Source organism: Gymnoscopelus microlampas, assembly GCF_963454915.1.
Source record: "Gymnoscopelus microlampas genome assembly, chromosome: 20".
Taxonomy (NCBI): Eukaryota; Metazoa; Chordata; class Actinopteri; order Myctophiformes; family Myctophidae; genus Gymnoscopelus; species Gymnoscopelus microlampas.
The window spans coordinates 26,719,359-26,733,054 of record NC_139957.1 but is presented as its reverse complement, the minus strand read 5'-3'; the positions used below and the strand labels follow the sequence as shown (position 1 = coordinate 26,733,054).

Sequence of the window (13,696 nt, the reverse complement as noted above, 5' to 3'; positions counted from 1 at the left end):
GTTAAACTAATGGGTCAATTTGGTTACATTCGTACACATAGATAAATGAACACTGTGTATAAGCTCAAATGTCACTTTAAAACTACATGCTGCCGATATAATACACCACTATACTGGTGTCTGCTAATGACTTAAGTCTCATTTGAGGCTAATTAGCATGTAAATAACAATTGTTCAGCCATATTCCCACCGTTAAACCACTTTTATTAGCCTTGTTTCAGCGAGGGTCATCTCACTGAACTTTAAACAACCCTAACCCTAACCCTAACATGGTATCTGGAATGCAAACAAATCATTTGTAAATTCACAGGCTCTCCCTGCATGTATTTGGGGGAAAGAAAATTACAAATATGTTTATGGGTTATCTTATTTATTCAGCTTACACCATTTGGACTCTCCCCCTTCTCTTACTCTCTTTTGTTGTGGTTGCTGCTGCCGATGGTCTGGCCCACAAAGCTAGTCACTGCTGGCCCTGCTGCCATGGCAACCAGGAAATACTCACAGCCGTCCGTCCGTACAGAGAGTAGCGTGTGCGTGTGTGTGAGGGGTGTGTGAGAGCAGAACATGGTGAGCGGACGTCCAGACAGACCACCACAACACACAGTTGGGACTCCAATCTTCACCTTTACTTCCAGTTCCACGTTTTCTTCGTTTGCCCTGCCAGGCTGGTGAGTCTATGAGCAATGTGTGTGCGTTAAGCCAGGGGTGAATGGAGCTAGTACATCAGAAAGTGCTCTGTGTGTGTGTGTGTGTGTGTGTGTGTGTGTGTGTGTGTGTGTGTGTGTGTGAGAGAGAGAGAGAGAAGGTGGTCAGTAATTTAGCTTCAGTTACAGGTGAACAGAGAAGTGTACACACAGTATTTATAGAATGTGGGTCATTGTGCATGTGTGTGTGTGTGGACTCAGACATGGTTACGAGCAGACAATGTGTTTCCTTCTGGTGTATACTTACTGTAGCAGCGTGTCGTGGACTCAGAGAGTAACAGCTGGGCTCAGAGATGGCTACCAGCAGTGGAACGTCCTCGGCGCCCACCACTCTCCTGCCCCCGGTGAAGAGTGTGATGGTTTACAGGAACGGAGACCCCTTCTACTGTGGACGCAGGTTTGTGGTCAACCAGCGCCAGGTGGCCAGTATGGAGGTCTTTCTTAATGAGGTGACCCTAAGCATTGGGGCCCCGCTTGCCGTCAGGACCCTGTACACCCCCAGACAGGGCCACAGGGTCAGGGCCCTCCAGGAGCTCCAGACAGGAGGCCAGTATGTTGCGGCTGCAGGCTATGAGAGGTTCAAGAAAATGGAGTGAGTATAGAAGCAAGACACTAATACTGATATATCGGCCATTATTTGACAACACTGGTATCAGATTAGGCAATTATGTAGCCAATGGGTCCCTATTTCTTACCACTTTCAACCTGGCATCCCTATTTTCGTGTCATAGGTAGAAATTTTCCAAGGTTTTCAAAAAAAAAATGTAATTGCCTTTTATTTTTTTACTTTACTCAAATCTACGTTTTTCAAACTTTTTGACAGAATATCTGTCAAAAACTCGATAAAACGGTGGGCTAGGACTCTCCAAAATCAGGATTGTATTGGACCCAAAAATATGACATTGGTCAGGCTTTAATGATAATGTTTATAACCAATAATTCGGTTTACAACTGATTGAAATGTATTATAGATTTGCTAGATTCCAATGACAGGAGCATTTATGCTATTTTGGTGTTTGTGAATAATGTCCAGCATTGATGTAAAAGGGACAGGGCATGCTTGATTGTAACCTTAGCATCTCTTTTCTGGGGCTAACGTTCGCCAAAAATAGCAGATCTACAAGCTCACAACGTGTCGCAGCATGACACTTTGTCAGCTTGTAGAACGGCACATTTTTGGCGAAGATATTTAGTGTAGTGTGAAAACAGGAGGGGGCCTAGTAGAGAGCCCTCTGGTCAAATAATTATAGGGTTTAAATGTTTAATGCTGTGATGATGTTGTCATTTACACTTATATTTTAGTTACCTGAACACAGGCCTGAAGAGCCAGCCTGTTGCCCGTGAAGTAACTCAGGTAGGTTATGAGTTAAAATGAAGTCAGTCCAACAGGACAGTCCATGATTCATTAATCTGAACTTAAACATGAGGAATGTGCCACTGCATTGCTCAGTGAGGGCAGCCATGCCACAATTCTCATATCTTGTTGATCTGTTCCATTTGAATTGCAGCCAAGTTGAATATGAAAATGATCGCTTGTGTAGCCGTAAGATCCAGATTTTCCATTCTAGAGCCAACTTCATATTTGCCTACATATTTGACGACACTTAAAAGCCGTTTGTTATGTTAGTATTAGTGGTTTATGTGCACTTTGCCCGACTACAGTATGCTTTGATGTCACTGGCTGTCATGTAAATTCATTTAAATGATCGGTTAATGATTGTGCTGACAATTCTCTTACTCTTCACTGACAGCCAGCAAGGAGTCACGGCTATTATATATTTACATTCAGTAATTGGTGTTGGGTGATGTGAGACAAAATACATAAATGAAAAATGAAGAGTCGCACTCAGAAATAAAACTGTTTACTTATTTTATTCTATGCCTTCACACAAACTTGTCCATATCCACCCTTCATCCGTTTTAGCTGGATAGACAAAACGTTTGTTGTTTTTGTCTTGTTTAGTGAAGGCATGGAAAAAAATAAGCGTTAAAAAAATAAACGGTTTTATTTCTGAGTTCAACTCTCTTTTTTATTGTTGAACAATTTAACTATACCAACATACATGGTTAAAGCGCAGTAACAGAACCAAGACGAAATACATAAAAATACTCAGTTGTCAAACCATACCAGAGGCCACACAATGAATGAATGAAGGGAGAAAATGGTTCTTTGACAGACTTTGAACCCAACCACCCTGTCCTGATGCTCAATACAATTAATTAGGGTATTGTTCTGTATTAAAATACAGGCGTAAGATAGCATCACTCAGCTCTCCATGTGTTGCTTATTCAATGTTAACTAACATGTGAAGTCATTTTTCAAGTACAGTATAGCTTAAAGAAATAATTCTTCATAAAGACATTGACACATGGCCACATGATGGACCACAGTCAGGGATAAGAATAAATGTTTGTCGAGCCTGGAGTGTGTTTCTGGTCTTTTACCATCAGTGTAACTTTTCTGTGCAGTGAACATGAGAGTGATTTGTTTTATTTGTGCCTTGGGCGGCTGCCATTTGGAGAGCATATTGTGTGTGTTGAGAGGCTTCGGTATAAAAGTCAGCTGTGCTTGTTGTGAGTTGCTGTGGAGTAATGTTAAATTGGCCTGCCATAATGCAGTGTGTGTGTGTGTGTGTGTGTGTGTGTGTGTGTGTGTGTGTGTGTGTGTGTGTGTGTGTGTGTGTGTGCGTGTGCATGCGCACGTGTGTTTGTGTAATAAAGCATACCTCCATGCAGTGTTATCAATGCTGTGCACATGTCTGGGCAAGCCCAATGCTGCCCCACGGTGGCAGCGCCATGAGTCCTTCAGTGCCAGTACACTTCAAAGCCAAAATGCTGAGGCATGATTATCTGTCTTTAGTTTGTTCTGGATTGATTTATTGCAGTGTTGCAGTCAGAAGCAGCAGGAGATACTGTGTGAACAGCAGATTATTGTACACAGTAAAACCCTGAGTGTTAACTAGTGTACAAATGGAACTCAGAGTTACAAATGGATAAATGTTAAGTATGTAACCGTTTCAAGATGAACTCTTGTGTCAGACACGTTATGTATGGATGTGTCGTTGCCATGGCTGCCCCACTTGAGCTGACATGAGTGCAACAGTAAAGTGTAACTTACTGTATATCCCGTAGTGTGGCGATGTTGCTTGCCACAAAAAATATTTTTGGCAAGCGATACTGTAGAGTGATGACAGTGAGAGAGAATTGCAGCTGATGGTTGATATTAAAGGAGTAGACACGCAATGAAGCCTTGAATTCATGGACATTTTTTTGTTTTTGACACATTCCTAAGCCATCATCAACATATTGGCTTAGGAATGCGACAAAAACAAAATAATCTCCATGGATTCAAGGCTTCATGGGGTGTGTAATTTATAGAAAATAAGTCATTTCTTTGGTGAGCTACTCCTTTAAGTGGGGGTACTGTACATCTTCACATTTCATAATATTTCTGAAATAGCATAACCTAACCTAACCCTAACCCTTATTCATGTACCTATGTTTAATGCAGGCAAAGTTAATCCACAGGCCAAATGTCTCGGCTAAATGGAGGAAGTTCATACCTATACCTTGTATCATTCAGTGAGTTGCACACACGCACACAACACACAAACACACACACACACACGTGCGCACACACGCACGCACGCAGACATCCACACACACATCCACACACACACACACACACACACACACACACACACACACACACACACACACACACACACACACACACACACACACACACACACACACAGAATCCACACATAAAATGCACTCACATTGAGAACCATTGCAAGTCCATAGGATTACATTTTCAGTGAGCACACTTTCCTGTCTCCCTTTAGTGTTTTCCGTAATGGAGACCTCCTGTGTCCGCCCTTCCGTTTTATCATTCCTCGGAGCATGCAGCAGGACCTGGAGCAGATTCTGAGTCTAGTCACAGAGAAGGTCAGCTTACGGACTGGAGCTGTACGCAGGTCAGTAACACTGAGACACACACACACACACACACACACACACACACACACACACAGTACATTTGTGTGTATATCTGTGTGTATATCTGTGTGTGTGTGTGTGTGTGTGTGTGTGTGTGTGTGTGTGTGTGTGTGTGTGTGTGTGTGTGTGTGTGTGTGTGTGTGTGTGTGTGTGTGTGTCAGGTTGTGCTCCCTGGAGGGAGTAGCTGTTTCCTCAGCAGAAGAACTGGAAACTGGCCACTGCTATGTTGCCGTGGGAACCGAGAGGTTCAAGAAACTTCCGTACGTGGAGCTGTTGATTTCTAAAGCTGCAGAGAGGTATTGTTATTTGGGGGGGTTGTGGTGTTTGTCTTAGCTGTTTTTAGACATTGGTTTATTTAACCTTCCCTAACTTACGGTAGGGAATGAGGGGGTAAAAATGGCATTGTCAGGCAAGGCACTATAATGTATAACCTACAGCAATTGTGTTAATTTGTTTTCTAGACATTACCCAGGAAGCAAACATTTTTCAAGGAGACCAGAGGTAAATTGGATTTCCCCCCCAGTTTTTTTATGCTTTTCATAACTCACTTCCAGTTCTGTACTGTACTGTTAAAGGGCTATATCACTTTCAAACATGTTTGGGGTCATTTTAACGTCTACTTAGGCTTTTCTGAGCACCCCAGACAGTTTTTAAGTTGCTTTACTCAGTATTTAGAATTTGATATTCATTTTATCAGACAAACGCACTGTGGATTCATTGAAAACCTTGGTTCTGGCGATTGTCCTTCTAATGCGTGAGGTGGCCATGTTTTTTAAAAAATGATGTTTTTTCTATTTTTTTATAAAAAATAAATATTTTAAATAAATATGTTTTCCCTCTCAGAGCAGGAAAGAAGGAAGTGGCCCCGAAGACAGATACAGTGACTCGGCCCTTTTGGAATCACCAGAGGTAATGATATTGATACTACCTTTTCAATCAATTACTTATCTGATGGTGAGTATTGCCGGACATTCTGATCCAAGACAGTGCTCTTACAATGAGACAGCTGGGAGCCATATAGTTCTATGTGATGTTGGCTGCGTATGAATGTGACTTTTAATTCTTGAACTTCACAGTCAGATGGGAGGAGGGTGAGGTCCACAGGAGATGAGGCTACGCAGGTGGCCTCACAACAGGCCGTTCAAAGAAGGACCGGAAGAAGGGGTCATGGGGAGGAGACGTCTGTGTTCTACGCCAGGCCCGTCAGGGTCCGCAAGAACCAAGACTACCAACCCAGACTGCCAATCAGCAACGGACCAGGTTAGGACCCTGGCCTGAACACACCCATGCATGCACAAACACACGCAAGCCATACTTGTATCATGCAAGATCGGGCAACAACATAAGATACAGCATGTATGTATATTGTCTTTTCTTTAATCTTGTATTACTATTTTATACGAGATATACACAGTAAAATATGTGTAGTAATGAATGAAATAAGGTAAACAATCATCTGTCTTTGTGTTAATTTTTAGTGTGTTGACCAATTTATATGTGCAGCACGTGTGCAGCAGCAGTAACTTGTTTGCTGTTCATTATAGCCCAGCCAAGCGTGTTTAAAAGGAAAGTGCAGCGGAGGAGAGAGGAGGTACGAGGGGCTGAGGAGATACAAGAGGATGACAACACAGCGACAGAACTCCCTCTTGATCAGGTACACTCACAAGCGTCTCTCGTCTGAGAAACCTTTTATGTCATGTGGCATGTAGCTTGATTAAAAATGACAAACGATTCATCTGTTTTTCTTCTCCTTCCTCTCCATATGAAGAGAGTGGCAGAAATAGTGGAAGATGAGGAAGTAACTCAAAGGGATGGCCTGCTGCAGAACACTGAACAGGTGCACATGGCATAATAGTTATTTTTGTTTTCATTCACAATTAGGTTAAGTGTGGGAGTTATATACCCTGCCAAGATGTTATTTTTAGAAACCCATAATCATGATTATCAGAATGATTGGTGCAAAGATTATATGACAAAACTATCGTGTGCTCTTGCTAAGGTACTCGTATAATGTGTGTGTGTGTGTGTGTGTGTGTGTGTGTGTGTGTGTGTGTGTGTGTGTGTGTTGTGGATAGCAGCAAAATAGAAAGGCAAGTTCTCCAGCAGGCTCACCTGTCAGCAGCAATAGATCAGTCCAGAAAAGAGATCCGGCCAGACTTGAAATTGAGACTGATACTGAAACATCACAGGTATTCATGCACTCATGTACTGGATACAACTATTTGTGTGGGAATTATATACCCTGTCAAGACGATATTTTTGGCCAAACCAAAAGATTATATGACAAAACTGTTGTGCTCTTGCCAAGGAGTAATCATATAATTTGTATGTTTGTTGTTGTTTTTTACGTGGATAGCCGCAAAACATAAAGGCAAGTTCTCCAGCAGGCTCACCTGTCAGCAATAGATCAGTCCAGAAAAGAGATCCAGGCAGACATGAAATTGAGACTGATACTGAAACATCACAGGTATTCATGCATTCATGTACTGGATACAACTACTGCTCAAAAAAATAAAGGGAACGCTTTGATCCCTTAATTCTTTTGAGTTTTTTCGTTAGCAGTATGTACACAGTTCATGAAAAAACTCAAAAGAATTAAGGGATCAAAGTGTTCCCTTTATTTTCTTGAGCAGTATATTTTGTGGGAGTTATATACCCTGTCAAGATGCTATTTTTTGAAAACCAAAATCATGATTATTGGTACAAAGATTATATGACAAAACTATAGTGTGCTCTTGCCAAGGTGTAGTCATACAAGTTGTGTGTTTGTTGTTGTTTTGCACGTGGATAGCAGCAAAACATAAAGGCAAAGACTCCAGCAGGCTCACCTGTCAGCAGCAATAGATCAGTCCAGAAAAGAGATCCAGGCAGACCTGAAATTGAGAGTGATACTGAAACATCACAGGTATTCATCCATTCATATTCTGGATACAACTATTTACTGATGGTTAACAACATCATGTATGGTACATGTACAAATTGTTCATCTAGTTGGAATTATCTTCTTTTTTGTGAGACAGGCAGAGATGATGAAGAGTGAAGTGTGCAATGAGAATGATCACCAACCCTTATACAGCGGAAACCAGGTGTGTGTGTGCGCGTGCGTGCGTGCGCCCAGCTCATTTCTCCTGGCAGATGATAGTATGTTCAATTATTTTTCACTGTTTGGTTTTAGGAAATAATAAATGTTTTCTTTTCATATCCAAGGTACAGCTATCCAAACACGAAGGCAATGAACAACAATCCGCTACGGAAAATCATAATACATCTGCGATGACAGAGGAAGATTTTGCCAGGGCTGAGGTGAATTAAGCATCTTTTGCAGACGATATTGAATTAATACACAGTGCGTCCATTTTCTACTGTCAGACCCGTAAGGGTAAAATTTCCACTCTCTGAGTTAAGAACACTCTGGATTTACTGTGTACTGGCGCTTATATTGACAGCAACTAAAGACAGTAATTAATTCTGTCTCTGCTCTCATCTGTATTCAAGGTACCTGAGCTGAAGCTGACCTCTTCAAAAACAAGGACTTCATCCTCCTCATCTAACAGTTCCAGAGACAGCGGATCGATCCATGGAAAAAATAGGGAGTTTGAAGACAGATCAAATTTAAAATCCTCAAATTCTAAGGGGGTACGCTGAAATTCTCAACATCACCAAGCCATGTCTTATCTTATCTGTCACGCATTCGCTTTTGTTCTTACCCTGTTTAATGGTTCACTCCAGCAGAGCTCTCCGCAGCCTCCCCCATCAAATATAATGGAACAGTCCAATCATGGAGGACTGATAGCTGAGGACAGAGAAGGCTTCATCAAAGATCCGTCGATGCAATAACCTATGTCTACTGCGATATGGCTTAAAAACAAAAAAATCTACAAGCTCACAAAATATCACACTGCTATGTGTTGTGAGCTTGTAGATCTACTTTTGAAATATTTTGCTCATTTGACAATAGTGACATGCCCAGAAAGGGATGCCAGGTTGAAAGTGGTTAAACTGGCACAACAATCTTATGAATTGAATTCGGATTCAAATAACAATGTATATGTTTTTAAAGATTATTTTTCTTGACTTTTGTTTCTCTCCTTTCCAAGTGCCCCCCCCCCCCCCCCCTCTCTTTGAAAACCACTTGACTAAACATCAACTGATGAACTATGGCCACAAAGTCTTGGTACCAAATAGCCAAGCCATCGTTGTTAAATATTATGTCTGTGTTGACCTATATGGGGCCAAATAAATGTGAAATTAAAACGAGTCCTATTTAAACTATGTTAAAAAGCAGAATGACAACTTTTAAGTTAATCTGTGTTGCCGTTTCTTTTCAAAAACTGTAGACAAGAGTCCAAAATATGAACTTGCTCAAACATTGTTTTTCAGGGATACCTGTACCACCATGGATATTGTCCCTTGAACTTTCATTGATGCAACATTATGTATAGAATAGGAAATCTATTTTGTGACATTCTGGACGAAAAACATTTTGTTTTGGATCAACGAGTCATTGAGAACAAACTAGCTAAAAATCTGTTACAACAAGGTTTTTATTAAGCAATTTAGCTACATTGCAAGCTGACATCTTATCACAATAACAGTGTCATCTTCACTGTATCTTGTAACAATTCAATATTTGTTCAATAAAATGACAATAAAAAATATATTCTTGCATTTTTTTCAAAATAAATAATGAAACATCTACAAACAGGTTTTGAGGAAGGCAATAATTACAGCAATGATACTGTTGAAACTATGTAAACATATGAGCATTACTGTTCCCTCACCAAGAACAAAACGGTATGCACAGTATTGCTTGACAATATGTACTTTTGAGCCCAATTCATACTTCGTCACACAACAGTCACAACGCGTTGAGCTTGTAGGCCAGCTATTTTCGGCCAATTTTTGCAGTGAAGAAAACATTTTGTTCTCATTCCAGTTATATCTTTCCCAGCAAGCTGAAATGTCAGATGCACACACAAAAATGTGCATTCTCTTAACTTCATTGTTTTATTGATAACACATGATAGATGCCACCACTATAGACCCAATGTTTCTGCCATAACCTTTGCTTTTCCCCACACGCACCACATGTGATAGACACCGACAGTAAAAACGCCCCGTAAAACTGAGAAGCGCAATTCAATTGGTCCATGTGTAACCCGAAAAGCATTTGTATGTGGTTTCCATAGTGTTTGTATGAATTGCAGTAACATGGTGAGGGGAGCAGTAGTTAACTATCAGGGGTTTCTATACAAGGACTATAAATCTCTCAAGTGAACCCTGTGTGAACTCTGTTTCCTTTAGTTTTAGCCTATCAGCTCCCGGGTCTTAGGTTTGTTGAGCTCACACGAGTTCATTTCAGGCATCGTTCTCCCACCAAGAACTTTGCCATACGGTGGTGCCACTGACTGAATGTAAATTCTCAATTCCGGTCCTTGCTTCCAGTCTCTGGTTCTCCACAATCTCGTCAAGTGAGGAGGTCTAGGTGAATTCATAGCAACTCAACCAAAATTGACCCCTTTATGGGTTCTTCTGGTTCAATTTGTAAACTCAGTTAAATGAACAGTCAGGATCTTACAGCGCAGGCTTGGTGGACTGGGTGAAGTGCTGCTGAGTTAAGGCATCTTTGCCATTGATGGAGCTGATCACACACAGCGTGATGCCAGTCATGGTGAGGAACATTCCCCCAACAGCTCCTACAGAGAGGAATGGTGGTGGTGTGAATGTGGAAAGATGAGAAAAGTAAAAACCCCAAACAAAATGATTAGGTCCTAGAATTGCTATCATTCTTACAAATTGTACATGTACTGTACACCTACTGCTATGTGGACCTACCGATGCTTTGCCACTCTTTTGCACCTTTTGTCTAACATTACTGTTCTTTACAATACTCCTACAGCCGAGCCAACCTGGCCGTGAAAGAACGTGAGGCGCCGTGAGGGGAACTTACGTCTGCCTCCAAACTCTTCACCAAGCAGCTTGCCAGTGAGTAGGGTGAAGAGGAAGGTGAGTGAGTTGGTCACAGGGACAGCTAGGGATAAATCTGAAAGAATGGAGTTAAGAGAGGAGATGCAAGAAGAAATGTTAAAACACTTTATACATTCTACCACTCTATGGCAGAGGTTGTTCATTATCAATTGTTTTTAATTATCATTTTTGTAAATGTTTGAGCATTCACACAACCAGACAGTCACATCTGTGCTGCAGACCGATTAATAGACTACAAAATCTGCAGCATTAGATAATTAGAGAGCTGCTATGCGTTGATAGCCTGGTAAACCCTCCCTCCGGAAATCTCATTTCCATTTGATGGAAATGAGATTTCCGGAGGGAGGGTTTACCAGGCTAATGCGTTGAAGGAACTCAAGGAAGATATCATCTCACCTGTGGTAGCAAGAGTTAAATAGTACACCAATGAGCCACTTTGGTTCAACAGGAATGGGACCAGGTACTGGACAAATTAAGCAAATCAAACAATAAGTAAGCATTATACATGTCATCATGAAACAACTGTGTGTGTGTGAATACAATATATATACTGTGTGTGTGTGTGTGTGTGTGTGTGTGTGTGTGTGCGCGCGCGCGCGCGCGCACACACACACACACACACACACACACACACACATATACATATACATATATATATATATATATATATAATTTCTATTGGAATCGAACTTCTATTCAATTAATCAATTTCCAAACGTAGCTAACTAGCTATAGTATTAGATAATTTACCTTCAGATTGAGAAAAAGAAACTTGACTTCAGCCAGTAGCTGTGACACCACATTGGTTCTTTTCACATTCTCTACCCCCTCAGTTCCTCTCTTGAGGAAAGGATTAGTGCAGCCCCACAGCACAGCAACCAGCACCAGACACAACACCTCCACTGAAACACACGTTAGGATTAAATACTGTGCAGAACCAACACGATGTGTGGCTTGTTTAAAATGGTCGCGTTTCTTGAAAATTGTGTAAAAGTTATGTAGGGGAGGGCGATAATATTCTATAGCTCTATGGGAGGTAGCCTTGATGAACTTCAACCTGATGTTTGCACGTTCTCCATTTACGGTCCGTTACGTACATTAATGTTTAGATTTCAAATATAAAGTGCTTACCCCATGGCCACGGATGTTACAATTCTGTACTGGCCCTCAGAATTACCCGTATCTTCCGTATTGTTCAATAAAAAGCATTTTAATCTGAACTATGGCCATTTTCTCAGTTCTTTCTTATTATGCTTTCAACTACGCAACCCTATCGGTTGGTAGGTGTATTGCACTCTGATACATTTTAACTATGAGAAATAATATAGCCACCGATCGGATTAAAATGCTTTTTATTGAATAATACCGAAGATACGGGTACTTCTGAGGGCCCGTGCAGAATTGTAACATCCATGGCCACGGGTAAGTACTTTATATTTGAGATATGAATGAACGTTCGGACCGTAAATGAAAAAAGTGCAAACACCAGGTTGAAGTCCATCCACGACCGTCGCGTATTGGAGAGTAACATGTATCAATCTACTTCCGTAAACAAATCAAGAAACAAGCTCCGCGATATATTTCCCCTTTTTTTGTATAGCATGACACTAAAGAATATTTTGAAGAATATTCTTCATGTTAATAGAAATACATGTATTTCAGTCGTGAAAATGGAAAGAAGGTCTTTGGAAAAACATAACAAATGTAAAATGCAGCATTGCTTACTTACCAACAGAAACCATTGCTTCAATCAATGTGAATGCGCACGCGAAGTTGCATTCAAGTCTAATAATGTTCTTGATATATTTGGACTAATCTCTCAAGAACAGATTCAAAGCTGCGCTATCAAATTATAAATTAGTCAGCAGAGACTACATCAATTATTTTGTGAATAATTTGGCCTAGAGGTCCATTAACAGTTATAATGCTTAAAACAGTAAAATAATTGACGAAGCGATAAAAGATGACGGCATGATTTGCAACATTGTAGCCATCCTGAATGCAGCCCCTTTGCAGCGTTGCCAGATTTAGCGAGAGAAACAAGCAACCGATCTACTGTAGCAGATCTGCTATTTTCAAAAAGGAAAACCAAAAATCTAGAAGAGACATTTTAACAACATATTATAAATCTTATATGGGGGGCATTTTCAGATGGGGGGGGGGTCTGCGGACAAGTAATCTGGGGGTACTTGTCATGAAAATGTTTAAGAACCACTGGGTTTAAACAAGATTTAGGAAACAAGCCCAAAAAGCAACTACACTTTAGAAACAAGCCCCAAAAAAACGCAACCCGCAACTAACCAATATTTACAAGCAACTTTACAGAAAACCAAGTGTAGAGGCAAACTAACAACAAATAATTGCCAGTGAGGGATGGTGTGAAGCTTTTCCAGACGCGTGGTGTTGTGTTGACAGTAAATCAGGTCCTTTCTTGAGTGCATTTAAGATGTTTATTTTGGATTGCAGGATATGACAGCAAAACAAAAGCCGGGTGTTTAACTGTAACTAAACAACTAACTGTGAATAAAGAAATAAACAGAAAATAACTAAAAACAAACTGAAAACAAACGAAAACAAGCACGGTTGAAAAACTGTGTGGCTTTCCTTTCCTCTGGTGATTCCCAATCCCTAATGCTGTGCACCTGTGACATCCCCATGGGCTGGACCCTGAAATTGGCTAAGTCCCCGCCTATGCCCAGGTCAATTCAGTATAGAATCACAGCACCGTCACAAATATTAAAATACATCAAATTGGCTGCAACACAAAGCCCAAAGTCGCTTATAATAATAATTTGTATTTAATAAGTTGTAGGAATAGAGGATACCAGTAGAGGTCGCAATACATCGTTGTTTGTTTCAACAATGTATCACAGTGCAGCCCATGCAGTGCACTCAACTGAGTTCAAGTAACTACCAGACAGTGATGGAAGATGTAGCCTACTGCCTACTCACATGTTTTACTTGAGTAAAAGCGTCAATACTGCAATGTAGATATACTCTGG

General features: G+C 40.8%; 2 protein-coding genes across 2 annotated transcripts; one reads left to right on the top strand and one right to left on the bottom strand.

Moving 5' to 3' along the window:
- Positions 1-530: 530 nt before the first annotated feature.
- Positions 531-8,786, top strand: dcdc2b (doublecortin domain containing 2B). Its single transcript, XM_084044996.1, has 18 exons — positions 531-668; positions 957-1,296; positions 2,007-2,058; positions 4,216-4,286; positions 4,553-4,684; positions 4,868-5,002; positions 5,168-5,207; positions 5,550-5,615; positions 5,783-5,966; positions 6,251-6,360; positions 6,475-6,543; positions 6,782-6,895; positions 7,063-7,173; positions 7,498-7,611; positions 7,727-7,792; positions 7,914-8,009; positions 8,202-8,342; positions 8,439-8,786. The coding sequence occupies exons 2-18, from the start codon at positions 998-1,000 to the stop codon at positions 8,541-8,543; spliced, it is 1,905 nt and encodes a 634-aa protein (XP_083901122.1). The 5' UTR covers positions 531-668; positions 957-997; the 3' UTR covers positions 8,544-8,786.
- A 27-nt stretch (positions 8,787-8,813) lies between these two features.
- On the bottom strand, positions 8,814-12,579 carry tmem234 (transmembrane protein 234). Its single transcript, XM_084044997.1, has 5 exons — positions 12,424-12,579; positions 11,445-11,596; positions 11,091-11,157; positions 10,657-10,749; positions 8,814-10,402 (listed from the first exon to the last, which is right to left on the bottom strand). The coding sequence occupies exons 1-5, from the start codon at positions 12,434-12,436 to the stop codon at positions 10,281-10,283; spliced, it is 447 nt and encodes a 148-aa protein (XP_083901123.1). The 5' UTR covers positions 12,437-12,579; the 3' UTR covers positions 8,814-10,280.
- Between the last annotated feature and the right edge of the window lie 1,117 nt (positions 12,580-13,696).

Excerpts from the sequence above, each read along its gene's own strand:
- tmem234 (XM_084044997.1), bottom strand. Across the intron at positions 11,158-11,444 it reads TTCTTTTTCTCAATCTGAAG|TACCTGGTCCCATTCCTGTT; the intron begins GTAAATTATCTA and ends TAATTTGTCCAG. Across the intron at positions 10,750-11,090 it reads TTTAACTCTTGCTACCACAG|ATTTATCCCTAGCTGTCCCT; the intron begins GTGAGATGATAT and ends CCATTCTTTCAG.
- dcdc2b (XM_084044996.1), top strand. The coding sequence starts at position 998 with ATGGCTACCAGCAGTGGAACGTCCTCGGCGCCCACCACTCTCCTGCCC. Across the intron at positions 2,059-4,215 it reads TTGCCCGTGAAGTAACTCAG|GCAAAGTTAATCCACAGGCC; the intron begins GTAGGTTATGAG and ends TGTTTAATGCAG. Across the intron at positions 6,896-7,062 it reads CTGATACTGAAACATCACAG|CCGCAAAACATAAAGGCAAG; the intron begins GTATTCATGCAC and ends TTACGTGGATAG.